General features: G+C 34.0%; 1 protein-coding gene across 4 annotated transcripts in view; it reads left to right on the top strand.

Moving 5' to 3' along the window:
- The window catches only part of LOC145263176 (uncharacterized), a 256,016-nt gene that overhangs the window by 115,205 nt on the left and 122,364 nt on the right, over positions 1 to 18,447 (top strand). For all 4 annotated transcript variants that reach the window (XM_080120215.1, XM_080120213.1, XM_080120214.1 and 1 more), the window contains 2 exons: positions 10,791 to 11,014; positions 14,608 to 14,816. In XM_080120215.1, the coding sequence (XP_079976341.1) occupies positions 10,791 to 11,014; positions 14,608 to 14,816 (433 nt within the window). The remainder of the gene's footprint in view (positions 1 to 10,790; positions 11,015 to 14,607; positions 14,817 to 18,447) is intronic.

Raw genomic sequence — 18,447 nt, 5'->3', positions numbered from 1 at the left:
CAGCATTTATATTTGCCCTCTATCGCTCCTACAACAGTGGAGTTACTATCTTTAAGAACATATCTGAGAAAATTGATCACATCCTGTCTGCTCATCCTTCGACCAACATTCATGTCTGTGGTGACGTCAATGTTCACAATGCGGAATGGTTAATTCACTCAAAGAAGACAGATGATGAGGGGAGGTTCTGTCACGATTTCTCTATTGCTTATGACCTCACTGTTGTTCAAGAGCCCACCTGTGTGCATGATACTGTCAGCATGCAAATCTCCTTGACCTTTTCCTCACAACTTGCTCTGAGCTATGTTCATCTTCCATTCTATCACCACTTGGATCTTCCGACCACACGGTTGTATCAGTTAAGATGAAAATAAAGTGTAATAGGTGCTCAGACGTACCCCTCCATCATATTGTATATCGATACTCTATGGCTGACTGGGATAGTTTTCGTACATTTATTACAGATCTACCTTTGCGTTCTGTGTTTAAAAATAATGTGTCCTCTATAATATCAGACCTAACAAAATGGTTAATTGTAGGTATAGACCGCTTTTGACCCTCCAAAATATTTTAGCAAAAACCTAACAGCTAGCCGTGGTTCTCTCCAGAATGTGCTGCTGCCCTTGCGCACACAAATCATTTTTCCATTGTTTCCAACATAATAGATGTACTTAGACCAAAGCCGCTTTCAAGACTGCCAGCAACCACTGTAAAAGAGTAATAAAAAATGTGAGTGAGCTGTATGCTGAGTCCGTTGTTCAAAGTAGCTGAGCAGCAGCTTGGTTCCCACCAGTTTTGGCAAATAGCAAACAGGGTTCTGAACAGAAGCGTATGCTCTATCCCAACCATCATCAATGGACCTGAGGTAATCTCGTCAGCATCAGACAAAGCCAGAGTATTTGCCAAGAACTTTGCAGCTAATTCTACCCGATGTAACCAAGGCCGTCAATCACCCTTTTTCCGCCTGTACCAGAAAACATGCTATGCGACATACAAATATCTGCGTGTGATGTTGTCAAGCTAAGCAAAAATCTTGATTCGAATAAAGCAACTGGCCCTGATAGCATTCCAATTATAGTGCTGAAAAAGCTTCAACCAGAAGTAGCTCCCATACTTACAAAGCTGTTTAAGCGTTTTCTTAAGGAGAATTGCTGTCCAACACCCTGGAAAATCTAATTGGTATGCCCTGTATTTAAGAATTCAGGTGATTGGTCATCTTCCGCTTAATACAGACCAATTAGCCTCTTGTGCGTTATGATTAAGTTGCTGGAATCTTTGTTAAATAGAGAAGTAATCAACCACCTCAGCAAAAATAGTCTTCTTAGTGACACACAATATGGTTTCCGTTCTGCTAGATCTACAGCAGATGCGTAAACGGTTATATCTCATAGAATTAATGAATCTCTTGACGGAGGCTTCCTTTCAAGGGCAATTGCTCTTGACATATCAAAGGCCTTTGATAGGGTATGGCATAAAGGTCTACTTCATAAGATATTCAGCTATGGTATAGCTGGAAATGTTTTTTCAATTATTAAATCATTTCTGTCAGATAGATTCATAAGAATTGTTGATGGGCAGGAATCAGAAGCTCACAGTATTAATGCTGGAGTCCCTCACAAGTCCATCCTGGGTTCAACTCTCTTCCTGATCTACAGCAATGATCTTCCAAATCACATCCTTACATCATTTGTGCTGACAACGCTATTGTCTTCTTACACCATCATTTTATTTTGCATTCCAATCGTCGACTATTTTCATTTGTTTATGAAAAATTACATTTTACCAATGATGAACTAATCCAAATTGGCTTTGTTTTAAGAGAAATAAATCTTTGGTTATATCACAATGTTTAATCAATTGCAAAGAAAACGTTTGAGAAAAATATTTAGAAAGATCTACACATGTAATATATGTATTTTTTATATTTGTAAATAAAAATAGGCAGGTATTACATGGGGATTTCACAGTAATTTGAAAATTAAAGAAAAATTATGCTGACAACACTACTATCTATGGCAACACATCAAAGGCTGTAAATGACAAAGTTCTCTCTGATTCTCTCTCCTCTGATCTTGATCCAATTAAATATTTAGAAATTTACAAAGAATTGGAATTGGGAATTTAGAACAGAACAGGTAATTGTATTGGAATCTGAAAATTTTTTGGAATCGTCCCATCACTAATATATATATATATATATATATATCCACAAAATAAAAGCCTAAATGACATGCAGGCCTGAGGATGTCAACCATTAAATTAAAGAAGTCGGGCATTTTGGGCGGGTTTCTACCAGTATTTTGTTTAATTTTCGTTTTTTGAGCAATTATCAAGACTTTCCAGATGATTCTCTTGTTCTAACTTAAAATGCGGCATTACTATTGTTTCAAACTAAATAAATGCTTTAAAATAAGTTAAAACACACACACAATTATTCCAGTAGTAACTTATTTTGCCTTTGGTAATATTTACTTGTTAAATATTTGCTTTTTGACAATTTTTTGTTTTGTTGTCTGTAGTGCAAAATGCCCCAAATAGCTATATTTGTAATATTCAAGATGTTTCCTTCAATAGCGATGATGGAGAGGCACTTATAAAGCCAGGTCAATTTAGGATAGTCCCTGGTGTGGAATGGCATTAATAAACCAAGGCTGTGGAGGAAGTTTCGCATGGTGTGTTTGTAACATGGCCATCACACTTTAACCATGTCACTACATTTCAAACCTCTTGGACCCATATGTTGTCTGGCACTGTCACAAAGGAACAAAAAAAGAAAAAAAGGAAATAAAAATCTGACTCCGCATTTATGAAATGCATTTATTCATCGTTGTTTCAAAATAACGCATTTCATTATTTTTCAAAAGTCTTTTCACACACACACACGTTTTACAATGCTCTGCAGTATAATGTGATTTTTAAAGTCTCTGTCCTCAACGACTCATGCTAGCCCTCACCCTCATGTTTACACACCCATCTTCCCCGATACTTTTCTTTTTTTGCTTGACCATGTGCTGTTCTTTTTTCTCCTTCTTTTTACCTCCTTTCTGTGTGAAGTCAACACGTGCAAACTTGCTGAATTTGCATATGTGCTAAGATAGCTGCTGCAGCTATTTTCACTAGTCATCTATCCCATGGCTGCTGCAGCTATTTTCGCTAGCCAGGTATACTATGGCTGGTGCTGATATTTTCGCTAGCCAGGTATACTATGGCTGGTGCTGATATTTTCGCTAGCCAGGTATACTGTGGCTGGTGCTGATATTTTCGCTAGCCAGGTATACTGTGGCTGGTGCTGATATTTTCGCTAGCCAGCTATCCTATGGGTGGTGCTGCTGATATTTTCGCTAGTCAGCTATCCTATGGCTGTTGCTGCTGCTATTTTCGCTAGCCAGCTATCCTATGGCTGCTGCAGATATTTTCGCTAGCCAGCTATCGTATGGCTGCTGCTGCTATTTTTGCTAGCCAGCTATCGTATGGCTGCTGCTGATATTTTTGCTAGCCAGCTATCATATGGCTGCTGCTGATATTTTCGCTAGCCAATTATCGTATGGCTGCTAATATTTTCGCTAGCCAGCTATCGTATCGCTGCCGCTGCTATTTTTGCAAGCTAGCTATCGTATGGCTGCTGCTGATATTTTTGCAATCTAGCTATCGTATGGCTACTATCAATATTTTCACTAGACAGCTGCTGCTATTTTCGCTAGCCAGCTATCGTATGGCTGCTGCTGCTGTTATTTTTGCTAGCCAACTATCGTATGGCTGCTATTTTCGCTAGCCAACTATTGTATAGCTGCTATTTTCGCTAGCCAGCTTTTGTATGGCCGCTGCTAATATTTTCGCTAGCCAGCTATCATATGGCTGCTGCTGATATTTTTGCAAGCTAGCTAAGATATGGCTGCTGCCAACATTTTCTCTAGCCTGCTATCGTATGGCTGCTGCTGATATTCTCGCTAGCCAGCTATCGTATGGCTGCTGCTGAGTTTCTCATAGGTGCTTTATGTGCTATGTTATACATTTCTAACATTCTACTTATCTCCATGCTGGTAGTCAAATGCAAATCTTTCAAAGACCGGCGTATTTTGATTACTTGCCACCCTTTGCTGACTCGGTTACATATCCAGGATTTATCACTATTGCATTGTTGATGAGAGCGAAAAAAGTGTTGACACAAGTCGCATTTCATATTAGGTATTTGCCGTTTGCCAAGTGAAACACTATGAAGCCTTCGTGTTTGGATTATTCAAACTACTATTCTCGATAGTATTAATACTATATATTAGAAGAAGATTATATTGAAAAACTCCTAAGTGTTCATACTATATTGTCCAGATGGATCAGTGGCTCAAGTAATATAGTTATCGATTAAAATCGGTTCTAAATGAAGGTTAAATTCTTACTACAGATGATAACTAAGAATAACTTAAAAATAATTAACACTGATGAATCGAAAAAAATCTACATTTGTAGATAAAATAAAGGGTTCACTTCGAAATTCCATGTAAGCTTCAGTGTTCGAAAGATGTACCTGAAGAAGGGTGAAACGTTGCGAAAATAACCAAGAAAAGAATAGTAGTGGGAATAATCCGAATAATCCAAAATCTTTTGTTGCAACACATTTTGATTAAAGCGTAGAAATGCTTAAAGGGAGGCAATAAAAAAAAGTAACGAGTTACTTCCCTTGTTTGTATATTTCTCTGACTTCGTCACACTTGAACTTATTGAATTCTCTCTCCACACTTTAATTATAACTCGCTGCATCTACCAACATTATCCGGGAGTCTTTTTTATTTTCATGTTTGTTTCGTTTTATTTTGTCTTTTAAATTTTATATACTAGCAAAGGGTGGGGGTGGAGGAGGGATTCCTGACCTTGCTGGATCGTAAAATACTCTTAAATATAATTTTAATCCATGCAGATTTTGCATTTATTATTACAGAACCAATTCTCTATTCAATATTATATTGTACCTAATATATAGTAGTTATTTAAAAAGTAAAAAAAAAAAAAAAATGACTTGGGTGCCATCAGCTAGAATTGAAACAAAAACATTTAGCGCTCCAACTGTGTTCCCTACTGATGTTACTATTGAGAGATAGGTAAGAGAGATTCAATATTAAACGACTTGAAGAAATGAATTTGGGAATGTGCAGAAAGAAATACAAATATGTCGGCAAGTTGAAATGAACAGTATGCATTTCAACTTGACACGTTATTCGTCCATCCAAACAAAGATTTTACTTATTATAAACCATCCTTGGTGTTTGATTACTATTTCCTGTTAATTTCAGTGTTATGTGACCAGTAGTGTTAGAGTTTATCGATTAAATATTCACACACACACACACACACACACACATGTATACACCTGTTTTATTTATATAGTTATGTTGGATTTTTTATTTTTATTTAAAAATTAATTTTTTCTGTGAGATAAAATATAATTATTTCCACAATCAGATAATTCTGCAGCCCTTATGAAAGCCATAGGCCAGAATCCTAGACGAGTTTCAAATCCTACTTATGAGACAATGATTTAGGTTATTAGTAGTTGGATAACTACACCCCTTTGTTAAGAAGAGTAGGTACATTATACAGCTGGTCTTTGCCACAGTTTGCTTGGTCTATGTTAGTCAATATGGCTTTTTCCTATGTCATATGCTGGTTCAGGTGGTTAAATACCCCCCTTCACATGCAAGTGATTGGTTTTCTACTGATGAGTTCAAAGGAGCAAAGGAGGATGAAATTCGAGTCTAGCAGTTTTTGTCTGTGACTTTCATGACCTGTGTGGGTGATTGTTAAGATATATTATATGCGATATTGAAATTATATCGTTAATTGAACCAAGTGTTATATCATTATGACTAATTTTCTTAAGGCAATGTTTTAATCTGGACAAAATTATTTGATGTAGCTAGCTTTCAGTCTTTTAATACATAAGGATTGTTTAAGAATGTTAACATCAGAAATGACTTTCTATTCAACAGTTTAAATGATTGAAAGTGCCATTCAAATGTCGAAATATTAACAAAACATTAAAATGCTTTATTTATGAAGAAACCAAAATGCGTCCTAATGAATGAAAATATAGTGCATTCTTACTTTCTTCAATGTAATCCAGGGGAGATAACTGACATGTTTCAAGGGAGATCACTATAATTTCTAAATCAATAGTACCACATTAAACGTAATAATCAAGTTGTGTTAGTTTTAAAAGCTTACCATTAACATAATACTTATTTTTTCCGCAATGGGACACATTTGTTAAATATTTTTTTTTCTAAATAATTTTGCACTTTAATCAAAATTAATTTTTTTCAAATTAAAGGTGCGTATTCAAAGAAAATATTAAAAATAATACAATCTTCTATCTATGAAAGAGTCCTAACATGGAGTACTACTGTCTTTTTTTGCCATGACAGAGTACAAAAATGACTTTGCAATCTAGTAGAAGATCTCTTCTGTTCTTTACAGCTTCTGATTCACAAAAGAGATGGTGCTAGTTTTTCTGTTATCATTATCTACGTGGAAGGTGCTCGATTGAACTCCAATCTCTTCTCTCTTATTTACAAGAACTCATCTAGTTACCACCACTGCAAAGAAATTTCTTTTATTCCTCCGTGTGCCTAACATCAAATTGAATTTCCATGAACAGAATTTCTTTGCAAGAACTTCCCGTCTAGAGAACACGTTACTACAAGATAGATTCCCTGCAACATAGCTTTCTTCAAATTTAATGACAAAAAATACTTGTAATAAACCACCCACATATGTAATAATTTGTATTTTCCTTCTATTTTCAATCCTCTTATAATATTCAACATCATTCAACTAACAATCTATCAAATTTATCCTCAAATGGCTATTTTGCCTTAATAAGCGATGACTCATTAGTGAAAAAAAAATGCAAATAAATATTTCTTGTAAAAATTAAATGTTCTGGAACTTTTTGAAATGAAGATTAATATATTGTATTATTTGGACTACTATTCTTATCTTGGATGCTACTCTGATGACATTTCGACTGATGTAACCGCCGACCTTCTTCAGATGTGTCTTGTCGAACTCAAGTAACCTTATATATATATTATTCCTTATTGGAATTTTTTTTATTTTTTTATATTTTTTTTTATTTTTTTTATTTATTTATTTTTTTTTTTTATTTATTTTTTTATTTATTTTTTTATTTTTTATTTAAAAAAAAAAAAAAAATAAATAAATAAAAAAATTAAAAAAAATTCCAATAAGGAATAATATATATATATACCAATCGGTACGGACCCGACTATGGAAGATCAGATAATAAATAAATATGGATTTATAAGATCAAAGAATCCAACCTTGATCGCCCTTCGGGGCCCGTGGCGCAGTTGATAGAGACGTTGAATCTCTACGGTTCCAGATAAACATTGTCTGAAGATAGCGGTTTCAATCCCACCCAAAGCGTGCCAGAGGTAATTGGTCAAAAATGTGGTGAGACGACAACAACTACGGATGACAGTGATGGCTGAGAATGCAGTTAGGAGATTCGAAGTTCCTATCCGTCGCGGTTACCACCTGACGAAGGCCAGAGGAAGTTGGCCGAAACGTTGTGCACCAAATAAAAAAGATAAGATGAGACTAGTAGTCCGAAATAAAATAAAATTAAAATCAAGTAACCTTTTGCTGAACTTGGAAATCTGTATGCAATTTAAACTGCACACTTTATTTAATCCATGGAGGGAGCTTGTTCTTATTCTGTCAGCCATGACTAGGTAGAAATCTCAAGTAATTGGTAATTGTCTTCATAGTATCACCGACACTGAAGATTGAACCTTCAACTTTGGCTGGAAGTTACATCAGCTGAAACGTTGTGAAAATAACATTCAAGGTGAAAACCATAGTTCAAATAATACAAATTTTCATCTTGGTTGTTATTTTTGCAATGTTTGGCACATTAAAACTCCAGATTTTTTTCAAGTACATCGTTTTGAATTTGGGAATATTTGTTGAACCTAAGAAGCTATAACGAACAACACTCCTGGGTCTAATAAGTAATAATATTACATATCTAGGTAAGATTAGGTTTAAAGATGCCAAAATTCATATTCAAATTTCCTGAATAACGATCAGTTCTGAAAGTTGAAGTTTCAAGCATTACTACGAACGATAATAACAGGATTAAAATTGATACATTTCAAAATTAACCAAGAAAGGGAATTAACTGCGTTTGATTCCAAGTGCTTTAGAAAGATTCTAGGAATAAAACGGGGCGATCTAACTAGTAACCGACAACTCGAAGACTGCACTAACTACATACGATATCTAGGATGGATTGAGTATGCAGATTGACCTCAGATAGAATTACCAACCAAGTCCTTCAATGGACCACTGATGGGGAAAAAAATGAAAACCAAAAATGAGAGATTTGATTGCAACAAGGAGAAACTGGAGAGACACTGTGGATCTGGCTTAAGACTGAAACTGATGATATACTTTAATTGTCTTATGTGCCAAAGGACACGGGAGTTACTAAGTCTAAATTAGTCTAATCATAGCTGACAGAACAAGAATAATCTACCTGTGTGGTTTAAATACAAGGTTCAGTTTGATATTCTCTATAGATTCTCAAATTTAGCATAAAGTTTGAAAAGATACACCTGAAGAAGGTTATATCAGTAGAAATATGAAAATAACGATCAACATGAAAACAGTTTTTTGAATAATGCAAATCATATAAATGTTTTTTATTTGCTAATAAAAAAAAAAAAATGTTAACCTGAGATAAAAGTAAAATGAAAAATACATGTTTGATTCTTTTGTTTATGATTACAATAATTAAGTGATATCTGATTTGATCTCATGCTAAATCTGTCCCTTTCAGCTGTTAGCATAATTAGTGTGTTTAAACTATGCTTAGTATGAAAAGTCTTTACTGTGTAGATATTAGCCTTAACTATTGCTTGATATCATTCCAATCCAATGTTAAAGATATTCATGGTTTTCTATGCATTTCCACATGATATCCCTCCCTGTAAAATGTCATTCATGAAATCTATTATACAAAGGCCAGTTGTCTGTCTGTGTATGTATTAGGTTGGTGCAAAAATGATTTCATTTTTTAACATGAAGTTGAACGTCAAAAACAAACATTATTTTTGCACCAACCTAATATATCTGTACAGTTAAACGTAAAAACCTACAAAACAAAGATCCATAAAATTTGTATATTCTTGACCAGTGTTGCCCTGGATGAAGATCTAAAATTAAAAAAAAAAAAAAAATTAATTCTCTGAAGGTCAACTGGGTCAGGTTTCATCAGGAAGAGTCGATTTTTTTTAGTGTTATGTACTAATTTGGAAAGAAAATGATGAGTTGCTCCTTGATGAATCTATTATATAAATGAGTGTGTGCATATCTAGCTAGAGAGAAATGGGCTGGGTGGGGGGAGAGGGAAGGGCCAAACAGAGGAGGAGGAGGAAAGAGAGATAGATGGATAGAGAAAGGTAGAGAGACTGAAGTTTTAATAGAAATATACTACATTTTTGCTTCTGGGCAACGTTGGAAAGCGCTAGTAAACATTAATGAAATTGACAATTGGAGCATAGGGTGGAGCGGGTGTTAATGTGATTGCTAGAATTAGGAGTGGATGGAGCAAGTTCATGGAACTTCTGCCATTACTAATCAGCAGAATATTAAAAAAAGTGTAATGATGTATGGAAGTGAAACCTAGCCAGTGTGTGTTGAGGACATGTGTTGCATGGGGAGAATGCTATGAGAATGACGCAATGGATGTCTAATATGAGTTTCAAAAACAGGTTTATTTCAGATGATCTTAGAGGAAGATAAAATTTGGACAGTATAGGGAGGTGCGTGTAGGAAAGTAGACTTTTATAGTATGGTCACGTTGAAAGAATAGATAAGAGTTCTTGTGTTAGTAGATATTTATGAACTGGCAACCATGTGGAGGGGGGGGGGGGTCACCTGACGGCTGTTTCACAAGAATACAGAGAACAAAGATGTTTATATGGAAAAAGATATATAGTTTTATTAGCAGTCGCGTATAGGATGGGATTCGGAAAAGAATCTCAGAAAAATTCTCCAAGTTTTTTGTAGGCTGTGTCACCAAGTAACAAAGTTTCTACTCTCATTATAGACAAAGTCTCTTTGCCAAAAAATCTCTCGAATAAGATGACTCTCTCTCAATTGGGAACCTCGGGGGAGAGAATCCGATCAGAATCTGCCAGTCCAAAAAAAAATGCTTCTAAATATATAATGTTCCCAATCCGAACGTAGACCTGACCTGTCCACTGATTAGTTTTCAGCCAATCAGCAGAGTGGCCAGATCCAGGTCTGGCCATCAGCGTATTTCTCTTTGAAAGAACAGTCTCCAACCTGGATGTAGACCTGACCAGGCCACTGGTTAGTTTTTAGCCATCAGTGGAATGGCCAGATCTAGGTCCGGCAGTCAGCGTATTTCTCTCTGAAAGAACATTATCTATCATAGCTAGTGTACAAAAAAAAAAAAAACAAAAACAAAGGAAAAGGGGAATTTATTGATTGATTTTCTGACCCTGTCACATATTGAACAGTTGAGGCAGGCATGTTCAGTTCACAGTGCAATAGTTGTCATAAGAAAAATAGTTGTTTGGGGCAAAAACAAGTTTTTTTTTTTTAATTTATGTAAATCTCCCCCAGACAGTATTTGACAAATAAAATTAGACAATATTGTTGTACTTGAGAATTGACTTCTGTGAAAATGAATTTCTTGTTGCTATTTTTTTAATGTTTAGCATTTTTCTATTGTCTTCCTGCAGGTATTAGCATTGATGAATTTCTTACGATGTACAAACACTTGTTTGACTTTTGTAAGAAGGTTGTAGAGAAACAGGAGACCACGAAAGTTGAAACAAGCACCAAAGCCGAGACAGAGACCAAAACTGATTCCTTCCTTACATTCTCAGCTCATGGTAATCGACTTCCTTCTCTGAGCCCCTCCAAAAATGTATTAAACAACCATATATCAACTAGTTTTAATAAGGTAAGCACATTCATTTAAAGTGAATTAGAATTTGAGTTTTTTTTACAGTGTTCTGTTAGGATCTGTTCTGTTGATATTTACTACCCAGCACAAGGATTGAACTTGCAACCTCCAAATATATAAAAAAAAAGGTACCGTTTTGTTTTGGATTTTTCAAGATAAAGATTGCATTGTTTTGATTATTCAAGTTATTGTTCTCAGCTTGGTTGTTATTCTTTTTGTCCATTATAACTTCCAAACTTTTTTCAGGTGCATCTTATCGAACTTGAAAATCTGTATTTAGAACTGAATTTGTGGCACAATTATAAAATTTTAAGTTAGAGATTGAAGGTTCAATCTGCGGTATAGGCGATACTAACAATATAATTAAGAGTTACTTAAGACCTTTATACAGTCATAGTTGATTAAACAAGAATAACGTACCTTCATGGATTAAATAAAGGGTTTAGTTTGAAATTCTGTATATATTTCAGAGTTCAACAAGACTCGCCTGAAAAAATTGGAGGTTACATCGGCCAAAACGTTGTGAAAATAGCGTAAGATGAGAATAGTAGCTTGAATAATTCACGTTTTCATCTTGGTTGTTATTTTCACTTTAGGTGAATCTTTTCAGACTTGGAAATTTATATAGAACTAGCCTGCATGTTTGGAGGTGTGTGTTGAGCAAAAAAAAAAAAAGTGGTAGTAGGCAGGCAGGCTCGAGCCAGTATTATGAAGAAAAAAAAAATGTGACATCTTTGCTATTGTGCCCATCGCCAAACAGGAAGTGGCGAAGGTTTAAATTAAGGCTAATTAATCGAAAGGGGGGATGATTTTCGAAAATATCTGCAAAAAAGCGACACCTCCCTGTAGAAAAGTATCTAGTTGAGGATGAAGGAATTAATGTTTTTAGCCAATTTTTTGATATTTGTTGTCCGAAGGGTTGAGCTTTAAAACAATATCAATCTCGTGAAAATCCATCGCCTCTGTCGAAAGTTTCAGGCAGACATACAAACATATATACATACATAAATTTAAACAGACAGGTGAAATTTATATTATAGATTTCGAATTGGGCCTTTTATTCAATCCACAGGGGTAAATTGTTCTCATCCTGTCAACCATGAGTGGGTAAAAGTGTTAATTATTATGCTAACCTGTGGTATGGATTGAATCTTTCCCCTCTAGAAGGCTTGTATTTCTGTTATGCTTAAAAGAATGATGATACACTGATTTATGAAAATCTAAAAATATATCTTTATTGCCGGTGGCAATTATTGAATGGTTGGTTGCAGGAATTCGACAAGTTGATTATTCTCAAGCCCAAATCATTAACAAACAACAATATTCAATTAGAGTTATTATATAACCATTTGTGACCACATCAAATGCTCACTTGGGATGGCATTGTCACTGTAGCCATACCTAAGGGCATTTTATTTGTCAATGGTTGTTTCAGTGAATTGAATTTGGTGCGGCTTGAGTATAAATTTTACTGAAAATAACTTTTCAAACATCCAACCTATCTATTTGACAATCGATCATATTTCTTGTTTCTTCTTATGCAGGTGACCGGTGTCAGGTTTATTATTTTTATTCAAATGATCTTTTGCTACATTTGATAATTATTTTATGTTTCTTGCATCACATTGCTAAGTGCACTTATTTTTCTTAAAATGATGTCTCCATACTGGCTTGGGTATTTAACAGACTGTTATTTAGAACAGATTGTTGTCAACACTTTTATTTGTTGCATTGCAGATTAATGTCAAACTTTGGTGGTTTCATTGGCTGAAATGCCCTGAAAATAACCAACATGAGAATAGTAGTCTGAATAATCCTAATTATCAATCTTCATCTAAAACATTTCTAAATATACTTTTCAGCATAGTGGGTGAGGGGAGAGGGGAGAGGGGAGAGGGGAAAAGTCAGCATATCCATAGTGATACACTTTTTTATGAAATTATCACTGATTACTTCTACAAGTAAAATATTCTGAGTTATTAGAAGTAGAAAGTTCAATCCTTGTACTGGGTAGCAAATAGTCTGCAGAAGATAGTTAAAAAAACAAAAAAAAAAACAAAAAAACAATTACTATGTGACCTTTCGAATTCTGAAAGGAATCATCATATATTGAAAGACTGAAAGTTTTGGAAGCTATTTTCAATAATAATATATTAATAAAGATTAAAACAACATTATCTCAACAAAATTAGTTATGATTTTATAGCAATTTGGCTCATTTAATAATTTAATAACCAGACGATAGTTGGATATAACTTCGAAAATACTATTTAAGAAGTTTGGTTAAAAGAAACTTTTCATAAGGCGTCCGATCAACTTTATTGTGCATTTTCTTAAAAAAAAATTAAAAAGACAATAGAAACATGGAAGATAAAATTCCCGAACAGTTTCTATTTTAAATGTAAAATTATTGTTTCAGGGGGAATAATTCTATATTTTTGTTTCTGAGTTACTTCCCCTGAATATCATCGATTCTTATAAAAGTTTTGAAACATCGGGTGGATGGTAACCACTTACGGGAAAGAACTCGATTGGGGTAAATGTAGCAAATGGGAAGTTAACTTGATTTTCTTAATTTCCTGTTAAAAAACGTAGGAAAACGGCTACAGGGTGCAATCAACGGTTTTATCTATAAGGATAAAATCGTTTACAAAGTGATTGCCCAAACCAATTGGAAAAAAACCCAAAACACGTGTTTGAATATATGATTAAGTGGCAGTTTTAGTCATTTAGAACTGCTTTAAAGCTTCATCGGTCACTCATTTTTCGACCCAATTTCAAAGAATTATTAGTGTTTATAGATCACCTTCTCAGATATATTGAGAAAATTTTTTCAATTTTTGTTCAGTAAACCAAAAGTTATGATGAATGTTCTGGTGTTCAAAACCGTAAAAATATGTAAGGAAATGAGCGATGCTTTTTATGACTGATTTTCATAGCAACCACATCGCTTTAGTGACTACTATTGCTACTAATTCGAAAGAGAGATAACAATTTTTAACATTATATAATCAATTCTTAATGCTACAATATTTTAAGTTATAAATTTATTATATTTTTTTACGAGAATATCTTGTCCTTTTCTTTTCCAGTTTTAACAACTAGTCCTTTACTTTTCTATGTTTAAGCTCCACCATATTACTTTTCATGTTTTCATTTTTCTATTGTAATATATATATATATATATATATATGATGTGGCGCCCTTATTTACTTTCATGCATGACAAGGTAAACTAAAAAAGTTTGCTTTGAACTAATTTAACAATTGTATTTTTTTTTTGTTACTCACAGCACTATTTATTCTGTTGTAGCGAATGTCAAAGATACCAATTTTTTTAATCACAAGTTTCTATGCTTTTTATCATGTCAGGGTTATCAGTTTGTGAATTGAGTTAGACATATATACTTTAAACACATTAATTACATGCAAATGTATACATTAGTACTGAAATCGAGTTATGTTTGTAAAAAAAAATTTCTTTTAATTCTTCTCATAAGCAGTAAAATAAGAGGCCCTCAAAATGTATAAGCTGATCAAATCTTCCTTAAAATAAAAGATGACTAAATTTTTCCTTCATTTTCTTTGCAGCCTGAAGGTAACGGTATTTTGAAAATGGACCAGATGTCTTGGAATTCTGATTGGAATAGTAATATGTTGTTGAAATCTCCAGAACCAAAGAGTCTTAGCCAACATTCCTCTCCTCGGAGCAATTTGTTACCTACCACTAATGAGGAAGATCCATTTATCGATGATCCATTCCTACCTGCTTCGTCTGCTGGATTGAAGACTTTTGGTCGGTGAGTGGCGTCTTTGTGGTAGCTACATTTAGCTAACCCCCCACCCTGGGCTGATGATTGTCATCTTTCATTTTATACCCCACCCCATCACTCCCAAACTGATGGTGATCTGTGACCTTTTTGGGGTAAAAAACAAAACTCTCTCCTTTAATTTATTGAACGATTTTAAACAGTTTTTAATTTGTAGTACTAATGGGGACCAATTCATTGATCTTGGCAGATCATCCGGACAATGGCTCATCATATACACAGCTGGAGTCTTGCTGTGTTGATGACACATAGCAGCGGTCTGTTTGCCATCTCCATTTCTTTTCAATATTTTGTCATGATATGTGTTAATAACAGCTGCTATAAATAACAATGTTTTTTTTTTTTATGTTTTTTTAACATTTTAGTATACAGAATTTATATTATGTTTCTCCATTCCACTTTTTCTCAGAAACCATGTGCCGATCCAACTGAAATTGTGTATAGACATTTGTTGTGATAAGATTCAACAAACTAAGTAATATGGTATCCATTTGATGCATAGTTATGGATTAATAGGGATTAGAATTTAATGCACAAATTTAACCACATTTAACCATCAATTTGATATAAAGAACTTATTCTAATCAATGGTCTATAACTTTTGCCCGTTTTTAACGGGCTAAAAAGTTTAGTATGCACATAGTACCCCTAGCCCATACCATATAGGGGAATGAAAACAACTGTCTCAAAACATGATCGTTATCTGTTTTTTAGGTCAAAAAAAAAAAAGAGGAAGATTTGATCTGCTATGTGTCTCTGGTGACTTCTTGTCTAACACAATACACTGACACGTAATTCTAATTCTAAACTCTTCAATTTCTAATGAAATTTTCCTCTCCAACTTCATTTGGAAAATACCATTTTTAACATTATTTTTAAATACCAATTTTATATACTAATTTTTATTAAAAAAAAATATTTTGATATAATTTTGAAAAATTAAAACAATCAAATTTTATAAATTTTTTGTATTTCTGATATTCAAGGAGTAACGTATTATATTTCAATCATTTTGAGCTATTTTTTGTATAAAACATAGAATGAACAAAACATTAATATCACGAAATAAATTAAAAAAATGTTTATTATCCTTTTTCACTTATTTTGTCAGACATTTATAAATATTTTCATTTTATTTACATATATATGAATTTGTACAATATATATCTAATACCTCCAGTTCAAATTTTATCTCCCCTCCCCCTATCAAAATATATGTGCTAACCTATATGAAAACGGTGACATGTTGATCACAAATATATTATTGGTTTTACAAGATCAACTGTTACAAACTAATGCTTGAAGACACACAACATCATTTTTTATATATAAATATATATATTCCATTTGTACAACTTTTATTCCTTGAATATTTTCTTTTGTACCTTTCAATATTTTAAGAAAAAAAAAATCATAGGTCTGTGTCATTTACTGCCAGACTTCAATGTGGTTGTCTTCTTGACGTTTAGACTTTTCAGGCCTTTTTCCTGTATCTCATTTGTATCTCTTGTACTCCATTTATCTTTTGAAGCCAGATTATTTTTATTTTAATGAATGGTAATAGTAATACAAGTGTTGCTGATAAGATCTTCTTTTTTTGTGTGTATGTGCTAATGAGTCACCACTAATCAAGGCTCAAAATCCACTTGAAAATAAGAGTTAATGAGTTTGTCTGATGAATAAGTGACACCTTGTGGCTTGGTAATGATAGTTGAAACTGAACAAAATTTAATTATTTATGAAAATGACTCCGCATAAATTTGTTAATATTGAACTTGAAAACTATGTTGTAGTCATCTGGGAAGCATCCCAGTGTTATTGTGTTCCACAAACAGTTGGTTCTTAGAAAGAAACTTCATGGAAATTCCGTTTAGTTTTATGTATACAGAGTAAGAAAAAAAAATTATTTACTGTGGTTGTAGCTAGATGAGTTCTTGTTGTGAATGTTTTATGGTGGCGGGCTTAGATTGGAGCTCAGTTTGTGCCTACCATGAAAATAACAAGAGTAGAGAAAAACTAGCAACATTCTTTCTGTAAAAAAGAAAAAAGGACATTGCTCACTAGATTTGAATGTCTGTTTTGTACCATGCCAAGGTAGGAAAGGTTGCTTTGAGTGGCATCTCCTCAGACGTGGCTACACTATTTTTTTGCAAATCTTGTTCAAATCCTATCAGGTATTCATATATATATATATATATATATATATATATATATATATATATATATATATATATATATATGTATATATGTACACACACACATGGGACAAGGTATGAATCTACATTTATGAGTTAAGTATTGATTTGTCTTTAATAACAGGTAATGTGTTGACATGCCAACCCAGAAAAAAGTGGCTGCTGAGTTTATGTAAAAACTGAAACTGAAAGAAATCCTTACTAAATTATCAAGATAACTGTTTGTAAAGAAAGTTTACTTTGCTCAAAAGTTTTTTTTTTTGTATTGAACAACAAAATCCATTTTTAAAAAAATTTCCATCTCCAACCATCAATTGACTGCGAATAATGGCTCAATGCACTTTTTGTACTGTTCCAAAATCTGGCAGGCCCCGTGGAAGTCCTCTTGTGTGAGCAATGACCCTTGTTACATCTCCTCAATTGTCTCTTAATGACAACCTTTAAGGTTTTCCTTGAGCTTAGGGAAAAGTCAGAAGGAGCAAGGTCTGGACTATAGGGAGTGTTAGGAACTGTCTTGATGCCTGTGCTGGTCAAAGAGCCGATGTCAAGGAAGGAGTTGTGGACTGGTGCATTGTCCTGGTGGAAATGCCACTGACCTGATTTGAAGTTTGCTGGCCTCTTCCAACAGAATCTCTTTCTGAACTCTCTTAAAACCTTACATAGTATTCTTTGTTGACTGTCTGTCCAGTGAGAATCCAGTGCCTGTAGATCATGCCTGTGCTATCAAAACAAAAAAGGGATCATAAATTTCTGGGTGGATTTGCTCTGTCTGGTCTTCTTGTGTCTAGGAGAGCCAGCATGCTTCCACTGAGAACTGTCTCTGGTTATAGCAGTAGATCCAGCTTTCATTGCAGGTCACCAGAGCACCCAGAACTGCAGGATCTGAATTGATCAGCTCATCCATCTCCCTGCGGTCATGACAATGTTATTCTTTCTGATCTTCTCTAGGGCCATTGAGACAAACTTTGCAAATCTTCCACATCTTCAGTTCCTCATGAATAATTGTGTATACAGTTTCTACATTGACATCAAACTGTGCACTTATTGTTTCTATAGACACACGGCGGTCCTTATCCACAAAATTCTTTATTTGGCTAATCAACTCTGGTGTTCTGACTTCCTTACTCCTCCCATAGCTCTTATCTCTCACAGACTCCCTGCTTTTATTTAATCTCTTATGTTACTCTAAAATTGATGCTCAATTCATTCAAGTTGGTCCAAAAGCAGTTTGAAACATTCCATATGTTTTTGTGTCATTTTTTTCCAAGTTTAAAACAGAATTTTATTGCATATTGTTCTCTCAAAATGTCTTCACTTCCCGATTGCATTTGTGAAATTCACTAACTGTGATAATCAGGCTTTAGTAGGGTGTATTCCAATTCCTGCTCTAACTGTTCATTTGAACT

This window comes from Euprymna scolopes, chromosome 38, assembly GCF_053919585.1.
Source record: "Euprymna scolopes isolate OS-2025 chromosome 38, ASM5391958v1, whole genome shotgun sequence".
Lineage (NCBI taxonomy): Eukaryota > Metazoa > Mollusca > Cephalopoda > Sepiida > Sepiolidae > Euprymna > Euprymna scolopes.
The sequence above is the reverse complement of the archived record's forward strand: the minus strand, read 5'-3'. Positions and strand labels throughout refer to the sequence as shown.